Here is an 18,190-nt window from a genome sequence, read left to right as displayed (position 1 = left end):
CCCGCCACCTCGCCCGGCTAGTTTTTTGTATTTTTTTTAGTAGAGACGGGGTTTCACCGTGTTAGCCAGGATGGTCTCGATCTCCTGACCTCGTGATCCGCCCGTCTCGGCCTCCCAAAGTGCTGGGATTACAGGCTTGAGCCACCACGCCCGGCCTTAAAATGTTTTCATACCCAATTCTGACAAGGGCAGCATAAAAATGGTTCTTCCCTACATTGCTGGTGAAATTATGGTTTAGAACAACTCTTTTGGGAAGCAATTTGGCAATATAACAAGAACTTTACAAAAGATTTCTAGATTCTCAGTAATATGACTCCTGGGAATCTGCTCCTAAAGAAATAACCCAAAAATATAGTTAGAGGTGGGAAATTAAGGGAACTATACAATTTTCAACATTTTTGGAAACAATCCTGTTAGCCACATAGGGATCAACTTAAATATCCAAAAGTTGGACCATGACGGAACTATCCAGTGGTAGCAATCTTAAAAATAATGGTTGCAGGTGGGCATGGTGGCTCATGCCTGTAATCCCGGCACTTTGGGAGGCTGAGGTGGGAGGATCGCTTGAAGTCAGGAGTTCAAGAAAAGCCTGGCTAATATGGTGAAACCCCGTCTCTACTAAAAACACAAAAAACTAGCCGGGCGTAGTGGCGTGTGCCTGTAATCCCAGCTACTAGGGAGGCTGAGGCAGCAGAATAGCTTGAACCTGGGAGGCAGAGGTTGCAGTGAGCCAAGATCGCACCATTGTGCTCCAGCTTGGGCAAAAAGAGTGAAATTCCATCTCAAAAAAAAGAAGAAAGAAAAATGGTTACAAAGACTATGTAGCAATATGGAAAGTGATTATGTAACACTAATCGAAAAAGTAATATCAAATTTTATGTGTGGGCATAGTGTTACAACAACTACGTACAAGTATTACAGATGTTTTAGAATTTGTCTAGCAGGTTTTCCAGTTTGTACCAGAAAACCCCTATGCAAGTTTACAGAAACCAAAACTATGTACACAAATTACATGCTAAAAAACCCAAACACTAAAAATTATGAACATGACTGAGTGAAACTATGAGGTTTTTTTTCCCTTTAAATATATTTCCTAAGTGCATTGCTATTTATGGAGATTAGTTTAGTCCCTCAAAAATTCTTCCTATATCGTTCGGGCACAGTGGCTCATGCCTGTAATCCCAGCACTTTGGGAGGCCGAGGAGCATGGATCACCTGAGGTCAGGAGTTCAAGACCAGCCTACCCAACATGGTAAAATCCCATCTCCGCTAAAAATACAAAATTAGCTGGGTGTGGTGGCACATGCCTATAATCCCAGCTACTTGGGATTATGGTAATACTCCTGCTGAGGCAAGAGAATCTCTTGAACCCGGGAGGTAGAGGTTGCAGTGAGCCGAGATTGAGTCATTGCACTCCAGCCTGGGCAACAAGAGTGAAATTCCATCTCAAAAAAAAAAAAAAAAAAAAAAAAATTCCCATATGAATGAAGCTCAGAGGATTTTCTTGGTTCTGTTTGAAGATACAAAATAACTGTCAATTTCCATCATTAGGCCCATGGTGAAAGGCAAGCTGGACACTGGTGGAAGAAAAGAAATTCAGATGGATAGAGGAAAGGGACCTCCCAATAAGAAAAGAGTCCAGGCAAGGCGATGGAAGTGGGAGAGTGGCCTGCTCCGGAAACAGCCAGCCCCTCCATGGGACCAACACAGCCCTTCCCAAACTGTTTCTCAGAGCAGCTGTCCCATGAAATGCTCCTCACAAAAACGGGTTCTATGACCAAAGAAATGTGGGAAATACTTAATCATACCCTGTCCTGAAGAGTTACAGTAAATGTTAGTATAGTAAAAGCTCTGGGAAATCCTACAGAAATGTTTGAGTTTAACATTACGTTTGTCGCAACAAATTAGATCATAGAAACACCACCGCTTTTTGTTTCTAGCCCTATTAACAACCTGTGGAATATCCCTCGAGCTGGTCTGAAGGGATCGCCGCAGAGCTCTTAAGGAGGAAGCGAGCCAAGAGAGGAGGGTTGTGACGTTGTGATGAGCTCTGAGTTGTGTTAAGGAATTTGAACTTTTCATCTGGGGAGTAATAGGATCCAGTCTAGCTTCTGAAAGCTGCCCCTGCCAGCCACATGGGGGCCCCTGAAAGCAAGGTTTCAGCCCTGCCATATTTGCTCAGCTCCCCACAAGTGTATCTAGGAAGGCTCCTGCCCTGGCTGGGCCTGCCCTAATGCCTGAGCCAGTCCTGACCAGGGCAGGAGGTGCAGCAAAATCAGGGGCTTTGGCCTCACCGTCTGCCCATGTAGATGCCCATGCAGCCTCTGAGCCACAGCAGCTTCCCATCTTCTCCCTTCCTAGTCCCTAGCCCTAGGGAAGAGGATTTTGCATCAGTTTCCCTACCTGCTGAGCCTGGGACCCTATTCTTTCTTTCTTTTTTTTCCTTTTTTGAGGCAGAGTCTCACTCTGTCACCCAGCTCACTGCAACCTCTACCTGCTGGGTTCAAGAAATTCTCATGCCTCAACCTCCCAAGGCATTGGAACTACAGGCACGAGCCACCATGCCCGGCTACTTTTTGTATTTTTTGGTAGAGATGGGGTTTCACTGTGTTGGTCAGGCTGCGTTCGAACTCCTGACCTCAAGTGATCTGCTCACCTCAGCCTTCCAAAGTGCTGAGATTACAGGCGTGAGCTCCTGCACCCGGCCCTGGGGCCCTGTTCTTATCATCAGCCCACTTGGTTTTCCCATCCCTAGGGAGCTGGTTTCAGTTCTCTATACTTCTTAGCCACAGGCTGGGCTCCTCCTAAACAGCAGGTCACCCAGAACCATAACATCACTACTTGTGCACCACAGCACTGCCACTCACCCAGAATCTGGGCATCATTCTTGACCCCTTCGTCTCCTCCCAGGTCCTGTTGATTTTGCCCCCTGAATGCCCCTGAAACCATTCTCTTCTTGTCATCTCCCCTGCCACTGCTATAGCCCAAACCCTCTAGCCTCTCACCCAGGCAACTGCAGCAGTCTCCTAAAGGAGCTCCTCGCCTCCAGTTGCTCTGTAGTCAAGTGACCTTTGAAACATAGATCAGATCTCACTCTTCATGGTATCACTGGCTTCCAGGATGTTAAGGGTAAAGTCCCCAAATGCGTGAGGATGCCATGCCCAATCTCCAGCTTCATTTCAAACACCAGCCCCCATTCTCTGAGCTCCAGACACAATGGCCTTTCCCTTTCTGAAGCCCCTCCAAGACACCCCACCTTTTTTGTTGCTTTAGGACGTCTCCTATCGACACACTGGGCCTCCTTGTTTGGAATGGTGACCTGTCCATATAAGTTTGCCATACCCTTTGGGCACAGTGCTTTAGACAGCAGGATGTCTAAAGACACTGGGTGACTGTACCCCCAGTCAGTGTCCCCAGCTATCCTTCTGCTCAACCACCTCCCTGGCCACCCCCATGGTTGAGGTTCCAGCATGGCCTGCCTGTGAGAAAGTCCCATTCAGACACAGAACACCAGTGAAGTGGCTACCACGTCTTCTGGCCCCGTTTCCAAGACCTTTCTTAAAAGTAAGGAAGCAGGGGACAGTGGAAGGAACATAAGATTTGCTTTTGACAGCTCTGGGTTTGAATCCTGATTCTGCTACTCATTAGCTGTGTGACTCTGGGCAGGTTGCTTAACCTCTCTGAGACCCTTTTCCTGCTCTGTAATATGAATAGTCCAGTAGTTAAGAATGTGGGCTTTGAAATCTGGGTGCTTGGGTGTAAATTCCTCTTGCCACCGTATACTATCCTAGAGCTCTGAGCTTTAGTCTCATGAAAAAATGGGGATAATCAGTACCTCATGGACTGTTGTGACAAGTAAGATATCGCAAGTGCTTAGCACAAGTATGAGTCATTATTATCACGGAAATCATCCAGCATTGTGTTTGACACATTAGGGGCACTCCAAAATTATTAGTTCACCACCACCCTCTCTTTTCCCAAGTCAAGCAAGATCCACATGCCAAAGTCCTGATGACATGGAGACTTCAACTCCAGGTCTCTTCACAGATCTGGGTGTGGGTATACCACCCAAAAAGGCAATGTTCATGACCCAAGATAAATGGCTTCCTTCTCCTAGGAACATTGCTCAGCTGAAAGGCTGTTTACACCTGACAATAACCCAGTAAGGGTGGAGGAATTCCTTTCTGAAGATTTGCTCATTCATAAAAAGTCCTCCAGGTATAAAACAACAACAAAAAAGGTATTCTCAAAACTGTAGCCTGGCAGAGTGAGTCTGAGAGATGCAGACCAGCCAGCCACACCTAGGAACACTGTTGGCCTCTCTGGGAACGCTGTTGGCCTCTCTGGGAATGCTGTTGGCCTCTCTCGGAATGCTGTTGGCCTCTCTGGGAACGCTGTTGGCCTCTCTGGGAATGCCATCTACCAGGAAAGCAGCCAGGGATGTCAGACGACAGGAACCCCCGAGGTGGCATGGGATCAATGGGGGAATAAAGACCTGGCAACTTGGGAGGTGGGGGGAAGGTACAGGGGACACGGAGGCTTGAAGCGGGATAGTAGAGGCTACAACATGGAGTGCTAAGGAGGGGGCCGGTGGGGAAGGAAAGCAGGAAACAATGAGAACAGAGGAAGAGCCCCGCTAACTTCTCTCAGCTGCTCTGCATTTAGACAAAAGGATATTCCCCATTCTGCACCAATACCAGGTCCAGTTACTCTTGGGCTGCCGTAGGGTCTCTCCCACCACCTGCCTCCAAAAACCAGGCTGCTATCCAGGGCGAGGGTCAACATGAGGCCGGGTGCGGTGGCTCACACCTGTAATCCCAACACCTTGGGAGGTGGAGGTGGGTGGATCGCTTGAGTCCAGGAGCTTGAGACCAGCCTCGGCAGCACAGTGAGACCTCCATCTCTAATTTTTTTTTTTTTTTTTTTTTTTTTTTTTTGAGACGGAGTCTCGCTGTGTCGCCCAGGCTGGAGTGCAGTGGCGTGATCTTGGCTCACTGCAAGCTCCGCCTCCCGGGTTCATGCCATTCTCCCGCCTCAGCCTTCCAGTAGCTGGGACTACAGGCGCCCGCCACCACGCCAGGCTAGTTTTTTGTATTTTTAGTAGAGACGGGGTTTCACCATGTTAGCCAGGATGGTCTCGATCTCCTGACCTCGTGATCCACCCGCCTCAGCCTCCCAAAGTGCTGGGATTACAGGCTTGAGCCACCACACCCGGCCTCTAATTTTTTTTTAAAGGGTCATCATGTAATGTCTAGGAAGGCTAGACTCACATGCAGGGAGGGGCCCTCCGTGAGCCACAGCATGGGGCCCCACCACCAACACAGTGATCATGGGTTTGGTTTTAGCAGAGCTTGTTTAAAGAGTATTCCAAGGTGGCTGTGGGGAAGAACCAGGTAAGACTTGGCTGACTGTTCTCTCCAGCTCCAGAGTAGAAGTTCATGGAAGAAATTCTCAACAATGCTACAGAAGGTGCTGGTGCTGGTGCCCCCGGAGGCAGCCACATCCCTCAGTCATCCTGGAGAAATCCAAGGGGTAAAGAGATACAGAGAGAGCACATGTCATAAACGTCGCTGCAAGTTATCAGACAAACAAGGGTTCAATCGCGTGGTACCTGCGGGGCCCATGAGTGCTTGCCTGGGCCTACCCTCATTAGAGCTGGCCTGGCAGCTCCAACAGCTCTTAGACTGTTTTTCGGTCCAAGACTTGCTTTATGAAGACAAAAAGGAATTCAGACACTCTCATCTGCGTGCCCTTGCTTTCTCTGGCAAAAATCATCTCCATTACCTAGATAGAGCATTTTTCTGTGACTTCTTTGCTTTAAATGTTCATTTTGAGGCCAGGTGTAGTGGCTTAAGCCCATAATCCCAGCACTTTGGTGGATCACCTGATGTTGGGAATTCGAGACCAGCCTGACCAACATGGAGAAACCCTGTCTCTATTGAAACTACAAAATTAGCCAGGCAAGGTGGCACATGCCTGTAATCCCAGCACTTTGGGAGGCTGAGGCAGGAGAATCACTTGAACCTGGGAGGCAAAGTTTTCGGTGACCTAAGATCACACCATTGCACTCCAGCCTGGGCAGTAAGAGTGAAACTCCGTCTCGAAAAAATAAAATAAAATAATAAGTGTGCATTTGGGGGCCTTGTGACATCAATTCAACTCTTTGGGTAAAATATATTTCAGAAAAACAACTGTGAACCTGGGCAACATGGCAAGACATTGTCTCTACAAAAAATAAAAAAATTAGCCAGGCATGGTGATGCATGCCTATAGTTCCAGCTACTTGGGAGGCTGAGGTGGGAGGATCACTTGAGCCCAGGAGTTTGAGGCTGTAGTGAGCCATGATCATGCCACTGCGCTCCAGCCTAGGCAACAGAATAAGACTCCGTCTCCAAAAAAAAGAAAAGAAATGAAAAGAAAAGCAACTGTGAATAGGCTGAGGATCAATGAGGGGACTGACTCTCAGCAAAAGAAAAACCAGTAAGGACCAGGTCAGCCATTCTCCAGACACTTCAGGCAAGCAGCCCAAACCAAAGGAGGAAAAACTACGCATTCAGTTGTTCAACTGCCTCAGCATTGTTAATATATTCACCTGAAGTAGAGATGTTTTGAGACTTAATGACCATCATTAATATCCCTCTGCACCCCCTTCTTCCTACCACTTGGGAATCTTTGGGGCATAGTTAGGTTCACAGCCACCTACAAGGAAGGTCCCAGGTTGTCATTCTTCATACCTTAAAGGAATTTTCCTGATGCTAACATACTCCCAAGTGTTTCACAGAATTCCACTAAAGCTAGGGGGTAAGATTCTTCTGTCATCTTCTCATCCTAGCCACAACCTCAACCAGTACGTACCATACTCCTACCAGGAGATTCAACTGCACCAACACCAGGTGCACAGTTCCCCACTGACCTACCCACTCCTCGTCCTCTGCCCCGTCCCCCTGCTCTCGGATCTCCGCTGCAGCCCGCTCCGAACACTTTTGGGCCATGATGTTGTCTGTCCAGGATGCCCCTGTCTTTCCATCACCAGCGAAATTACACTTTGTCACTGTTCCAGCCTCAAGTTTGGCCAGTGAATCTGAAAGAAGAAATGAAGCTGAATAGCCGGGCGCGGTGGCTCACGCCTGTAATCCCAGCACTTTGGGAGGCCGAGGCGGGCGGATCACAAGGTCAGGAGATCGAGACCACGGTGAAACCCCGTCTCTACTAAAAATACAAAAAATTAGCCGGGCGCGGTTGTGGGCGCCTGTAGTCCCAGCTACTCGGGAGGCTGAGGCAGGAGAATGGCGTGAACCCGGGAGGCGGAGCTTGCAGTGAGCCGAGATTGCGCCACTGCACTCCAGCCTGGGCGACAGAGCGAGACTCTGTCTCAAAAAAAAAAAAAAAAAAAAAAAAAAAAAAAAAAAAAAAAAAAAAGAAATGAAGCTGAATGTCCTCTGTCCCTGTGGTGGAAACATAGCGAGGGCTGGGCCCATTGTGGTGGGGTCCCCTAGGCCTGGGTTAAGCCACTGTTTTTTCCAGGCCTAGATGTGGTCAGTGAATCCCTGGGTGGGACCCCCAAGGTATGGTGGGGAGAGGTCGCTCACAGGAACCATGGGATTGGGTGGCACCTGGGGATCCAGGCTGTCGAGCCTAATGGCCCTAGGGCACCTGTGCAGGGATTTAGGAGTAAATCTCCAGGACTTGGTTGTGTCCCCACGGAGGCCAGACCTTGCCTGCTCCCATGAGCTCTAGACATTAGGGAGGCCGAGAGCTCCCATGGGCCACACAGGAATGGTGGGCCACAGTGAGGGTTGCACTGCTCACCCAGGAAGGGGCCATCGCCCCGAGTCTTCAGCCGTACCCCGGCCCCCAGCTCGAGCTCCATTGCCTCCATCTCCGACTCGGGCATCCAGAACGCCACTGTGTGGTCGGGGGTGAGGCTCTCTGTTAGTGCCAGCAGCTCTGGCTTGTTGACCAGCCCCTTCAGCGCCTCGGGCGTGAGCCTGTCAGTGTCCCCCTTGGCTTCCACCTCTGCAGGCACAGAGCACAGGAGGGTCATTATTACTGTGGCAGCAAGCACTTCCGCAGGGCCTCTCAAGAGCCAGGTGAGGGCTGAGTGGTTCCAAGCTCAGTCACCCGGAGGCTGGGACTCGGTGCCCATTCTGCGAGTCCTCAACAAGGAACTCCACAGCAGAGGCGGACAGGCATGGGCTGGGGACAGGCAGCCTGGTGCAGATCTGGGCTCCACAATAACTTGGGCAAGTTACATCACCTCTCTGTACCCGAAAAATAGGATAAAATCGGTACCTACCTGACAGGACTGACATGACATATAAAGGAAATAAAGCACGTAGCGCAGCGCCTGGCATGTGGACCCCTCAGTGAGCGTTCATATGTTTTCACTATTCCCATCTTACAGATGAGAAAACCAAGGCTTAGAGAAGTTCAGTAATTAGCTCAAGGTCACATAGTAGTAGAGGAGGCAGGATTCAAAGCACCCCAACACAATTCCATCTTGAGACCCAGGTGGCCAGGAAGGGTTCTGTCCAAGCCCTCAGGGTCTCCTTGGCTGGGGTGAGGTCTACTGGAACCAGGAGTAAACTCTGGTAGTCCCCCTCCTCTTTCCTGTTCCTGGCAGAGTTCGTGGGGTAAGGGAGGAGTCCTAAATCCAGGTGCTGGATTAGGGGAGGGGCACTCCTGGACTGTGAAGTGGGCCCAGCCTCACAGGGCTGGATGTTCACAAGGCCACGCCCCAGCACAGCAATCCCGGAGCTTGTCCCACAGGCTGCCTGCGCCACGCCAAGCCCAGGTGGCTGCACTTTGCTGAAGAACATCCCAGTCAACCCATGAACACATTTCATGGAGCACATTTCATTCATGGGGTACAACCTCAGCCGACCTCTGTCAGGGATGCCTTCTGGGACTGCACAGGTGGCTGCCCCCACAGGACCGCTCCATTCTCCTCAGCCCTCTGCCCGACACCGGCTAGACAGAGCATCTCACCTTCTTTGCAAGGTAACAGAAGCCATCAAGTGGGGCCTCTCACTTCCCTGACACCACTTACCTGTCAACTCACTTTTTTTTTTAGATGGAGTCTCACTCTGTCACCCAGGCTGGAGTGCAGTGGCACAATCTCAGCTTATTGCAACCTCTGCCTCCTGGGTTTGAGCAATTCTCCTGCCTTAGCCTCCCGAATAGATGGGATTACAGGTGTGCACCACCACACCTGGCTAATTTTTGTATTTTTGGTAGAGACGGGGTTTCACCATGTTGGCCAGGAGGGTCTCAAACTCCCAACCTCAGGTGATCCACCCACCTCAGCCTCCCAAAGTGCTGGGATTACAGGCGTGAGCCACCACGCCAAGCCATCAACTCACTTCTGACCACACAAAACATCTCCTCTTTTCTTCAGTCTCAAAGGATAGGAGGCCTCTCCTCCTGCCTCAAGCCAGCTCCTCCATCTGGGCTGCAGACCCTTTCCCACCTCCTGAGGACCTGTCTCTCTCTCCCTACTCCTTGACCTTTCCTCAAGGCCTTGCTGCATTCTGGCTTTGACACCTACTGCTCCAGACCCCATGTACCCCCACCAGAGTCACCAGTGAGCTCTTAACCGGCAAACCTCTTGGATGCTCCATATCTCAGACCTAACTAACCCTTGGGCAGTGCCTGACCCCATTGTTAGCTCCTCATGCCTGTTCCCCTTGGCTTCAAGGGGCTTTAGAGACATGACACCTTCCCCATCCCTCGGACCTTTCAGTGGCTCCATCTCCTGCTCTTCCTTCTCCATCCACCTCCCGTTGTTGCTGTTTCCCAAGACAACCTCCTGGGCCCACTTCTTTTCTCCTCCTGGGTAACTTGGTCCACTTCCGTAGCTTCAATACTCTCAATGTGCTGCAGCCCAGTTCTCTCCCCAAGTTCTAGAACTGTCCTCCAAGGCCTCAGTGGACTTCTACCCAGCAGTGCTCCTGGCAACTCAAACTCGGTGTGTTCCAAACAGATCTCCTCTACACAAACCTCTCACTCCTCCATTCCCCTGAGCCTGGCACCCATGCCCAACCTCTGGTGTCATCACGACTCCTTCCTCTTCCTCCCCAATAGCCAAGCCAACAGGCCACTGTGCCTCCTCTAGCTTGAGCTGCTCCAGTCTCTGCACCCCCACTGACAGGTCCTTAATCCTGGCCTTCTTATCTCTGTCCTAGGTGACCATAACAGCTTCTTCACAGGCCTCGCTGGGCTCCAGGCTATTTGCCTCCCTTGGGATTTTCAAACACAGACCTGATCATGTCACCTGCCTACTTAAAACCACTCACTACAGGGCTGCCCTGCACCCTTGGTTAGAGCTGAGCTCCTCAGTGCCTGCTCCTCCTGCTGCCTGCCCTGCATGGCTTCTCATACCTGGGTTAGGAACTCTTCAACTTCCAGGCATTGGGCACCCTCTGCCTCTCTGAAACACCCTGCAAATCCCTGGCACCTGGCTGACCTCTGCTTATCTTTCAGGATTCAGTCCTGGTATTCCCTGCTCCAGGGCGTCCCCAGTCATGCCTGCCTGGGCTCAGCACCCTTCACAGGATCCAGGCCCAGGCCTCTCTATCTCCTCTACTGGACCGAGAACATTTCAAGTATACTACTGGGTTTTGTTCATCCCTGGACCCCTCAGTATGTGGCACAAGGGCTGGCACATGATATAGATGATCCCTAATGTTCAGAGAGTCAACGAGTAACTGAAGGTATGAATGAATAAAGTGATGGCGTCCCACTCAACCTCAAAACCTTCTCACCCAGGGGCAGACAGCAAAGAGGCCCTACCAGAGACAAAATTAGGAAGAAGAACAAGATCATGGAGGGTCTGCTATGATCAGAATGTATCCCCCAAAATTCATTTGTTGACAGGAGGCTGAGGCAGGAGAATCACTTGAGCCTGAGAGGTGGAGGTTGCAGTGAGCCAAGATCGAGCCACTCACTCCAGCCTGGGTGACAGAGCCAGACTTTGTCTCAGACAGAAAAAGAAAAGAAAAGAAAAACAAAGAGACAAACTCAGCTGTCTTTCCTCCACTGACGGAGTATGGACGTAATGCCTAGAAGTAAAGTGGCCACTGAAAAGTATTATTATTATTATTATTATTATTATTATTATTACTATTATTTTTTTGAGACAGAGTCTCACTCTGTTGCCTAGGCTAGAGTGCAGTGGTGGGATCTCGGCTCACTGCAGCCTCCACCTCCAGGGTTCAAGCAATTCTCTTTCCTCAGCCTCCCAAGTAGCTGGGATTACAGGCGCCTGCCACCATGCCCAGCTAATTTTTGTATTTTTAGTAGAGACGGGGTTTCACCATGTTGGCCAGGCTGGTCTCGAACTCCTGACCTCAAGTGATCCACCCACCTCGGCCTCTCAAAGTGCTGGGATTACAGGCGTGACCCACCGCACTCACCCTAAAATTTTTTTAAAAAAGAAAAAAAATCATACGTTGAAACTTAATCACCAACGTGATAGTATTAAGAGGTGGTTCCTTTATGAGGTGAGAAGGTCATGGCATATGAGTGGGATGAGTGCCTTTACAGAAGAGGTTGAAGACAGACCTGCCTTGCCTTCTGCCATGTGGGACTCAGCAAGAAGGCGCCATCTCTGAAGCACAAAGCAAGCTCTCACCAGACACCGAATCTGCTGGCACCTTGACCTTGGACTTCCCTGCCTCCAGAACTGTAAGCAAGACATTTTTGTTCTTAAGCAGGTGCGGTGGCACACACCTACAGTCCCAGCTATTCTGGAGGCTGAGGAGGGAGGATCACTTGAAAACTGTAGTGCGCTATGATTGCACCTGAGAATAGCCACTATACTCCAACTTGGGCTACATAGCAAAATCCAGCCACTAAAAATGCACAAAGAAATAAAAATTTTTAAAATTAAGAATACAATAAACAAACACATTTCTGTTGTTAATAAATCACCCAGCCTAAGCTATTTTGTTATATAACACGCATGGACTAAGAGCCCAGAACCAAATGAGGATTTGGGCAGTAAAACGGAAACCACCTAGGGCCTGGCCTGGGCTCTGCACAAAGGCAGTTAGAGCCCAAAGCCAGGTTTGTGGGTGATTCTGCCAGACACAGGAAATGGCAGGAGGTGGGAAGGCCAGCCTGGTCCCTGGGATGGAGGGGAGGAAACGGGGATCCTCTGAGTGAATGGGAGGCAGGAAGGAGTCCAGCCCCAGGAGTGGGTGGGGAAGCCTCAGGCCACACACGGGGCTTCAGCATCAAGCAGGATGAGAAGACACTTTCCAGGGGCCAAGAGGCTCAGAAGACAAAGGCTGCCACACTGCAGAAGGGCCCTGAGGGAGGGAGGAAGGGCAGAGGATACCTACTGTAGGATGACATGAGGAAGCCCGTGTTCACCTTCCTGGTGGCGCTGAAGTTGGGCTCGATTTCATTTCCCTTGGCGTCGAATTTACGGCGATGGATGTGACTGGGCCGGATATACAGCACATAGTAGCGCTCCTGGGGCCAGGCAGACAGAGAGTGAGGGAGGCGGCCTCATCCCACAACACACACACTCTGGGCTCTGGCTGCAGCCCCGCCAACCTCACATCTACCCTGGAAGCCCACCTCAGCTCCAAAAGATGTTCAAGCTAGACAGACGCCCCAACCCCACCAAATATTTATTCATTCATGGGTTCACAAGAGCACCTGCCACATATAATGAGCCCTGCTAGAAGTTCTTAACAGGGCAAGCCCAGGGCTTCCACACAGCCAAAGACCAAGAGTATATACAGAAAACCGTAACTTGGGCTGGGCGCAGTGACTCACGCCTGTAATCCCAGCACTCTGGGAGGCCATGGCAGGTGGATCACGAGGTCAGGAGTTCAAGACCAGCCTGACCAGCATGGGGAAACCCTGTCTCTACTAAAAATACAAAAAATTAGTCAGGCGTGGTGGCAGGTGCCTGTAATTCCAGCTACTCAGGAGGCTGAGGCTGGAGAATCGCTTGAACCCAGGAGGCAGAGGTTGCAGTGAGCCAAGATCATGCCATTGTACTCCAGCTTGGGCAACAGAGCAAGATTCCGTCTCAAGAAGAAAAGAAAGAAAGAAAAGAAAGAAAATCATAACTCGGCCAGGCAAGGTGGCTCATGCCTGTCATCCCAGCACTCTGGGAGGCCAAGGTGGGTGGGTCACTTGAAGTCAGGAGTTCGAGACCAGCCTGGCCAGCATGATGAAACTCTGTCTCTATCAAAAATATAAAAAATTAGCGAGGTGTGGTAGCATGCTCCTGTAATCCCAGCTACTCAGGAGGCTAAGGCAGGAGAATCGCTTGACCCCAGGAGGCAGAGGTTGCTATAAGCTGAGATCATGCCACTGTACTCCAGCCGGGGTGACATCTCAAAAAAACAAAACAAAACAAAACAAAATCCATAACCCAAGTCCGAGGACCCCAAATACCATGGAGCAGGAATGGGTACTGCCAAGGTACAATGGAAAGGGCACTGAAAAGGAGCCCTGGGTGAGGGTAGCCACTCTGCCCCTTCCAGCAGATGCAGTGCGTGGGACAAGCCACTCAGTTTCCCCATCACATGGGGATAATGCGATGTCTGTGTTTAAGAATATTATGAGGGTTCAACAAGATAACAGAGGGGCAAGCACAGTGCCAAGTGTGAAGTGTGCTGTAAATGCTGTTTGCCAGTTGTTCAAGGCAGGTGGGTGAAATGCTCCCAGGGCCTGAAGAACAGGTGGCCACTTCCTGGTAGAATCAAGAAAGATGAAGTCTTGGAGGGTGAGGAAGTCTGCCAACTGTGGGAATAAGAAGCCGCAGGAAGAATATTAAAAGCCTGGGACAGTATAGGAAATAAAAGTCAAGAGGCCCCTGTGCATGTTTGAGCCACGCAGGGCACCTGGAGGCCTTCTGGGAGCCCAGGCTGGGAAAGCAAGTGAGCTTGGTTCAGGACAGGCCTTGAGTTGGCATTTGGAGTTTGGATTTTATCTGATGGACAAGGAATCCTGAAAGGTTTCTGAGCAGCAGTGAGACCCTCAGATATGTATTTCTGGAAAGACATTTGTCCTGTTGGCAGCAGGGCAGGGATGAGCTCTGGGGACAGCCAGAAGGCAGAGGGACAGGTGCAAGGTTTTATCAGGACAGGCTGAGGGCCCATCTGAGGTAAGCAGCCATGGAAAGAGGAAGGGAAGGCAGGGGAGGGGGAGGAATGGGCAAGGGAGGAGCCCAGTGGGACCTGGCATTGCTTTCCTGGGGAGGAGACAGTGAGGGTTCGCAGCCTGGTGGCTGGGAGGGCAACTGAACCGTCACCAGGAATGGAACTCAGAGGAGGCAAGTTTTAAGAGGGGCTAGGAGAAGGCCCTGCCTGAGGGCAGCTGAGGCAAGTAAGCCCCATATCAGCATGGAGACACTGCTGGGCTCTCCTGGGCAGGCTGGTTAGGGGCTCTGAGGGGTGTTCCCACCTGCTGACTGTGTGCTAAGAAGGGGAGGGTGCAGCAAAATACCACCTGACATGAAAATAGTACTGAGTGTTCTCGTGGGGTATAGGAGGGACATGCAGGCTCCACGTAGCACCAGGGCTCTGGCCCTACTGGAGGGAACATTTTTAGAGACCAAGGTCAGTTATAGAGACCAAGGAGATAAGGTGGTCAGCACATCTAGGTGGGGCTATTTGAAAGGGGAATGGAAAGTCAGAACTAGCACTCAGAAAAAAGACACAAGCTAGTAGTGGATGGTGAATGCCAGGTGTACCCACAGACACCTGAGATGGGGTGGTGATACGGGGCATGACCCCAGGAGGCTGAGAGGGCAAAGGCAGCCAGGACATCAACATGGGAACTGAAGCCCCAGACAGTGTCTGAGTTTACATTCAGGCAAGACTGGGGTTTACGGCCTGGTCCGCCTTCTCAGCCATGACCCAGGCTCTTCTGGCAAGAACACAGGCCCTCCCACCTGTCTGCTGCCCAACACAGCCTTAAACTATTCTGCTTCCAGCTGGTGGTCCCATTTGGCTATAAGTCTCCTGACCTACTTCCCACTTGCTTTCTAAGCCCATCAAGAATCCCCACTCATGGCACTGGAAGGACCCAGCACAAGGAGATGCCACAGTGGGTAACGACCGTGAAGTCTATGCCTTCTAGCTAGCACTGAGGAAGCATCCTCACCTTCCTGCCATGAGCGTCCAAGATGCTGTGCCGAGATACATCGATCAGTTCTCCCTCCAGCAGGACACCATTTCCCCTGGGGATGAATGGGAAAGAAAGGATAGTCGGTTCTGTCACTCCTCAGCAAATCTCACCTGTGTCTCCTATTCACCCAACCCTGAGCAGGCTGGGTATTGAGCAGTTCCCTTCCCCGTGCTTCCTACACAGGGGTCTCCAACCCTGCAAGGGTCCCAAAGGCTGGGGCATTGCCCAGATGCCAGGAGGAACCTTGTCAGGCTGTCCTAAGATCAAGTTACGGCCCCCTCCTACAAGGCCACTGGGAGTTACTGGAACCAGAGTCTCAGTCTTATCTACAAAATGGGGAGGAAAACAGCCGCCTCACTCTGCTCCTCTGATGATGACACAAGATCATGTGTGTGAAGGTGTTTTGTAAGCTATTAAGTGCTTACTAAATATAAAAGATTTTACTTTTTTATTGGGCCAAATGTGGGGGTAGGTATCTAAGCTGCAATAAGCTATTTTCCCTTTCCACCTGTTTTTAAACACTCTCATATTCCTGTTCTCATTCATATCCAGGTGGTCATTAATCCGAGGAAAAGGTTATTTCTGAGAGGTGAAGAACCCAAAACTCAGGAGTCTGGGACTAGCGCAAGATCACACAGTCCTTCACTGAGGGGAAGTGGACCCCTGGCTTCCTGACTCTGGTTTTCATAAAAGCAGAACCTGGAGGCTTCCTTTTTTGCATCCACAGAAATGGAGAAGGGTGGGGACAGCTGAAGATGACAGTGGAAGAGGGATGGGAGTGGGAAGTGAAAACTCTACCTAACTTGTCTCTATCCAATCCATCCCCACCCTCCTGGGCAATTATTTTTCTAAATATTTAACTGACAAAGACTATATATTCAAGGTGCACAACGCGATGATTTAAGTACACACTATGTAATGATTACCACAAATTAATGAACACACCCACCAGACCCCATGCTGTACATTAGATCCCCAGAAATTGTTTATTCTGTAACTGAAAGTTTGTACCCTTGATCATTTCCCCACCCCCATCCCCACTCCCATCCACTATCCCCTGGCAATCACTGTTCACTGCTCTACTGTTTCTTTTCTTTTGACAGAGTCTCCCTCCGTTGCCCAGGCTGGAGTGCAGTGGCACAATCTTGGCTCACTGCAACCTCCACCTCCCGGGTTCAAGCGATTCTCATGCCTCAGCCTTCCAGATGGCTGGGATTACAGGTACCTGCCACCACACCTCGCTAATTTTTGTATTTTTAGTAGAGACAGGGTTTCACCATCAGGCTGGTCTCAAACTCCTAACCTCAAGTGATCCACTTGCCTTGGCCTCCCAAAGTGCTGGGATTACAGCGGTGAACCACAGCGCCCGGTCTGTTCTGCTGTTTCTATGGTTCCACCCCTTTATAGATTCCACATACGAGATCACACAGCATTTGTCTTTCTGTGTCTGGCTTATTTCACTTAGCACAATTCTTTAGTGCAATTGGAAATGGAATTGTCCGTTCCGCCTCATAACCCTGTGACGACAGGGCCTGGCCCTCCAAATCCTCCTCACCCAGGCAGGCCCTGCTCTGGACCAGCACGCCCGCTGTTCCCGCCACAGCACGGCCAGTGTCCCTTCTGGGGCAGCACATGAGCCTGTGCAAAAGCAGCGCGGCAAGCAGCTGGAGTTTATAGTTATGGGGGTGGGGTAAGGCCGGAGGTCGGCGTGAGGCGAAGCACAGCCTTCCGAGACCTGTCTGGGGGTCGGGACCCTCTCTCAAGGGCAGGAGGACATGCGGGGAGCTTTAAGCCGATCTGTGTCATGGGGTCGCAGGGCGGGCGCGGTGGCAGGGGCGCCGGGAGGGGTGGACTGGAGGCGGAGAGGCGGCTTTGGCAACCCCAGTTTTTCTCCACCCGCATCCCATCCCCCGATCCTGGAGCGGGGTTCGAGCCGGGGCAGATGAGGCCGACCCGAGGCCGTGCGCCCAGGCCTACCCCTGGTGGGCGGAGGGGTCCCAGGCCCCTGGTAGCCGGACGCTCTGCACCGCCTTGTTCCGAAGCGCGCTGTCGTGGTAGATGCGGCTCATTCTCCCGACCGCCCAGGCACCCGCGCACAGACCCGGCGCACCGGGCTGGGGGCGCGGCGCGGGAAGCGCTGCAGGACGCGCTGGGGACCAGCGATTCCCAGCCGGCGGATCCGGGAATGGCGCGGCCCGGCCCTCCGGCGTTCCTCGGCGGGATTTAAAGGGACCGAGCTCCATTCCTGCCCGCCAGGCCGCGCGCGGCAGGGGTTGGGCTTCCGGGAGGACCCTGGCTGGGGGCTTAGCACAGTGGGGCAGAAAGGCCATGCTTTTCTCTTGTCTCTCTCTCTTCCTCATTCCTAGAGGAAGATTCCTGCCCCAGCACACGCAACAAGGGAAATTGAGGCCCCGAGATCCTATTAAAGAAGATCCTTTGTAGGATTAGCCCGTGAAGGATGGGTTTCTGGGAAGCAGGAATGGAGAACAGCCACTGGGGAGGATTGGGTGGTCAGCTTAGAAGCTGTCCGTTATGCCCTGCCGGCGGCCCTACAATGGCTGAGTCAGGCATCCCAGGGATCTGTGACCAGGGAGCTGGGGCATGGGTGTCAGAACAGAGACGCCTAAGTTTGAATCCCAGCTGTGAGCTTGGGCAAGATCCTCAGCCTCTGTGAGCCCATGCTTCTTCCTCTGTAAAATGGGGTCGGTATCAGGAGGATTGTAAAGTTTAACGAGCTCACTCTTTTTACAATATAGCATTGCCCTCCCTCCTTCTTCCCGCACAGCTCCTGAACTCCTCCCTGGTCCCACAGTGCCCTTTGCCCAAGTATGTCATAGTCCATAGGTGCATTTTCCAAGCCTGGTACAGGAGATTCTTCTGACCCTGGGATTGCTGAAGAATCTTGTTCTTCTGTTTGGTTTCTTCGTGCCAGACCTCGGGGCAGGTGGGCCCATTCAGGGAGGCCAGGTGTAACCCCGGTGGGGGTGGGGCGGCATTTAAAGCGGGTGGTGGCCAGGCAGATGCCTAGGAGTCCAGC

The 18,190-nt window shown here is 51.4% G+C and overlaps 1 protein-coding gene and 1 non-coding gene across 3 annotated transcripts in view; one reads left to right on the top strand and one right to left on the bottom strand.

Moving 5' to 3' along the window:
• The window catches only part of LOC112628493 (AP-3 complex subunit sigma-2), an 87,136-nt gene extending 69,764 nt beyond the window's left edge, over window positions 1–17,372 (bottom strand). The window contains exons 1-6 of one of the 2 annotated variants that reach the window (XM_025391335.1): window positions 17,131–17,372; window positions 15,130–15,205; window positions 12,345–12,477; window positions 7,810–8,016; window positions 6,918–7,081; window positions 5,207–5,515 (exon numbers count right to left, since the gene is read on the bottom strand). In XM_025391335.1, the coding sequence (XP_025247120.1) occupies window positions 5,507–5,515; window positions 6,918–7,081; window positions 7,810–8,016; window positions 12,345–12,477; window positions 15,130–15,205; window positions 17,131–17,222 (681 nt within the window). In that variant the 5' untranslated portion in view covers window positions 17,223–17,372 and the 3' untranslated portion in view covers window positions 5,207–5,506. Of the gene's footprint in view, window positions 1–5,206; window positions 5,516–6,917; window positions 7,082–7,809; window positions 8,017–12,344; window positions 12,478–15,129; window positions 15,206–17,130 lie in introns of those variants that run through there. The other variant, XM_025391334.1, reaches the window with a different exon arrangement.
• LOC112629531 lies at window positions 911–972 on the top strand. Its single transcript, XR_003120635.1, has one exon. It is a non-coding gene; the product is annotated as a U7 small nuclear RNA (small nuclear RNA).
• Window positions 17,373–18,190: the final 818 nt, after the last annotated feature.

This window comes from Theropithecus gelada, chromosome 7b (assembly GCF_003255815.1).
Source record: "Theropithecus gelada isolate Dixy chromosome 7b, Tgel_1.0, whole genome shotgun sequence".
NCBI lineage: Eukaryota > Metazoa > Chordata > Mammalia > Primates > Cercopithecidae > Theropithecus > Theropithecus gelada.
This window is presented reverse-complemented; position numbering and strand designations above follow the sequence as displayed.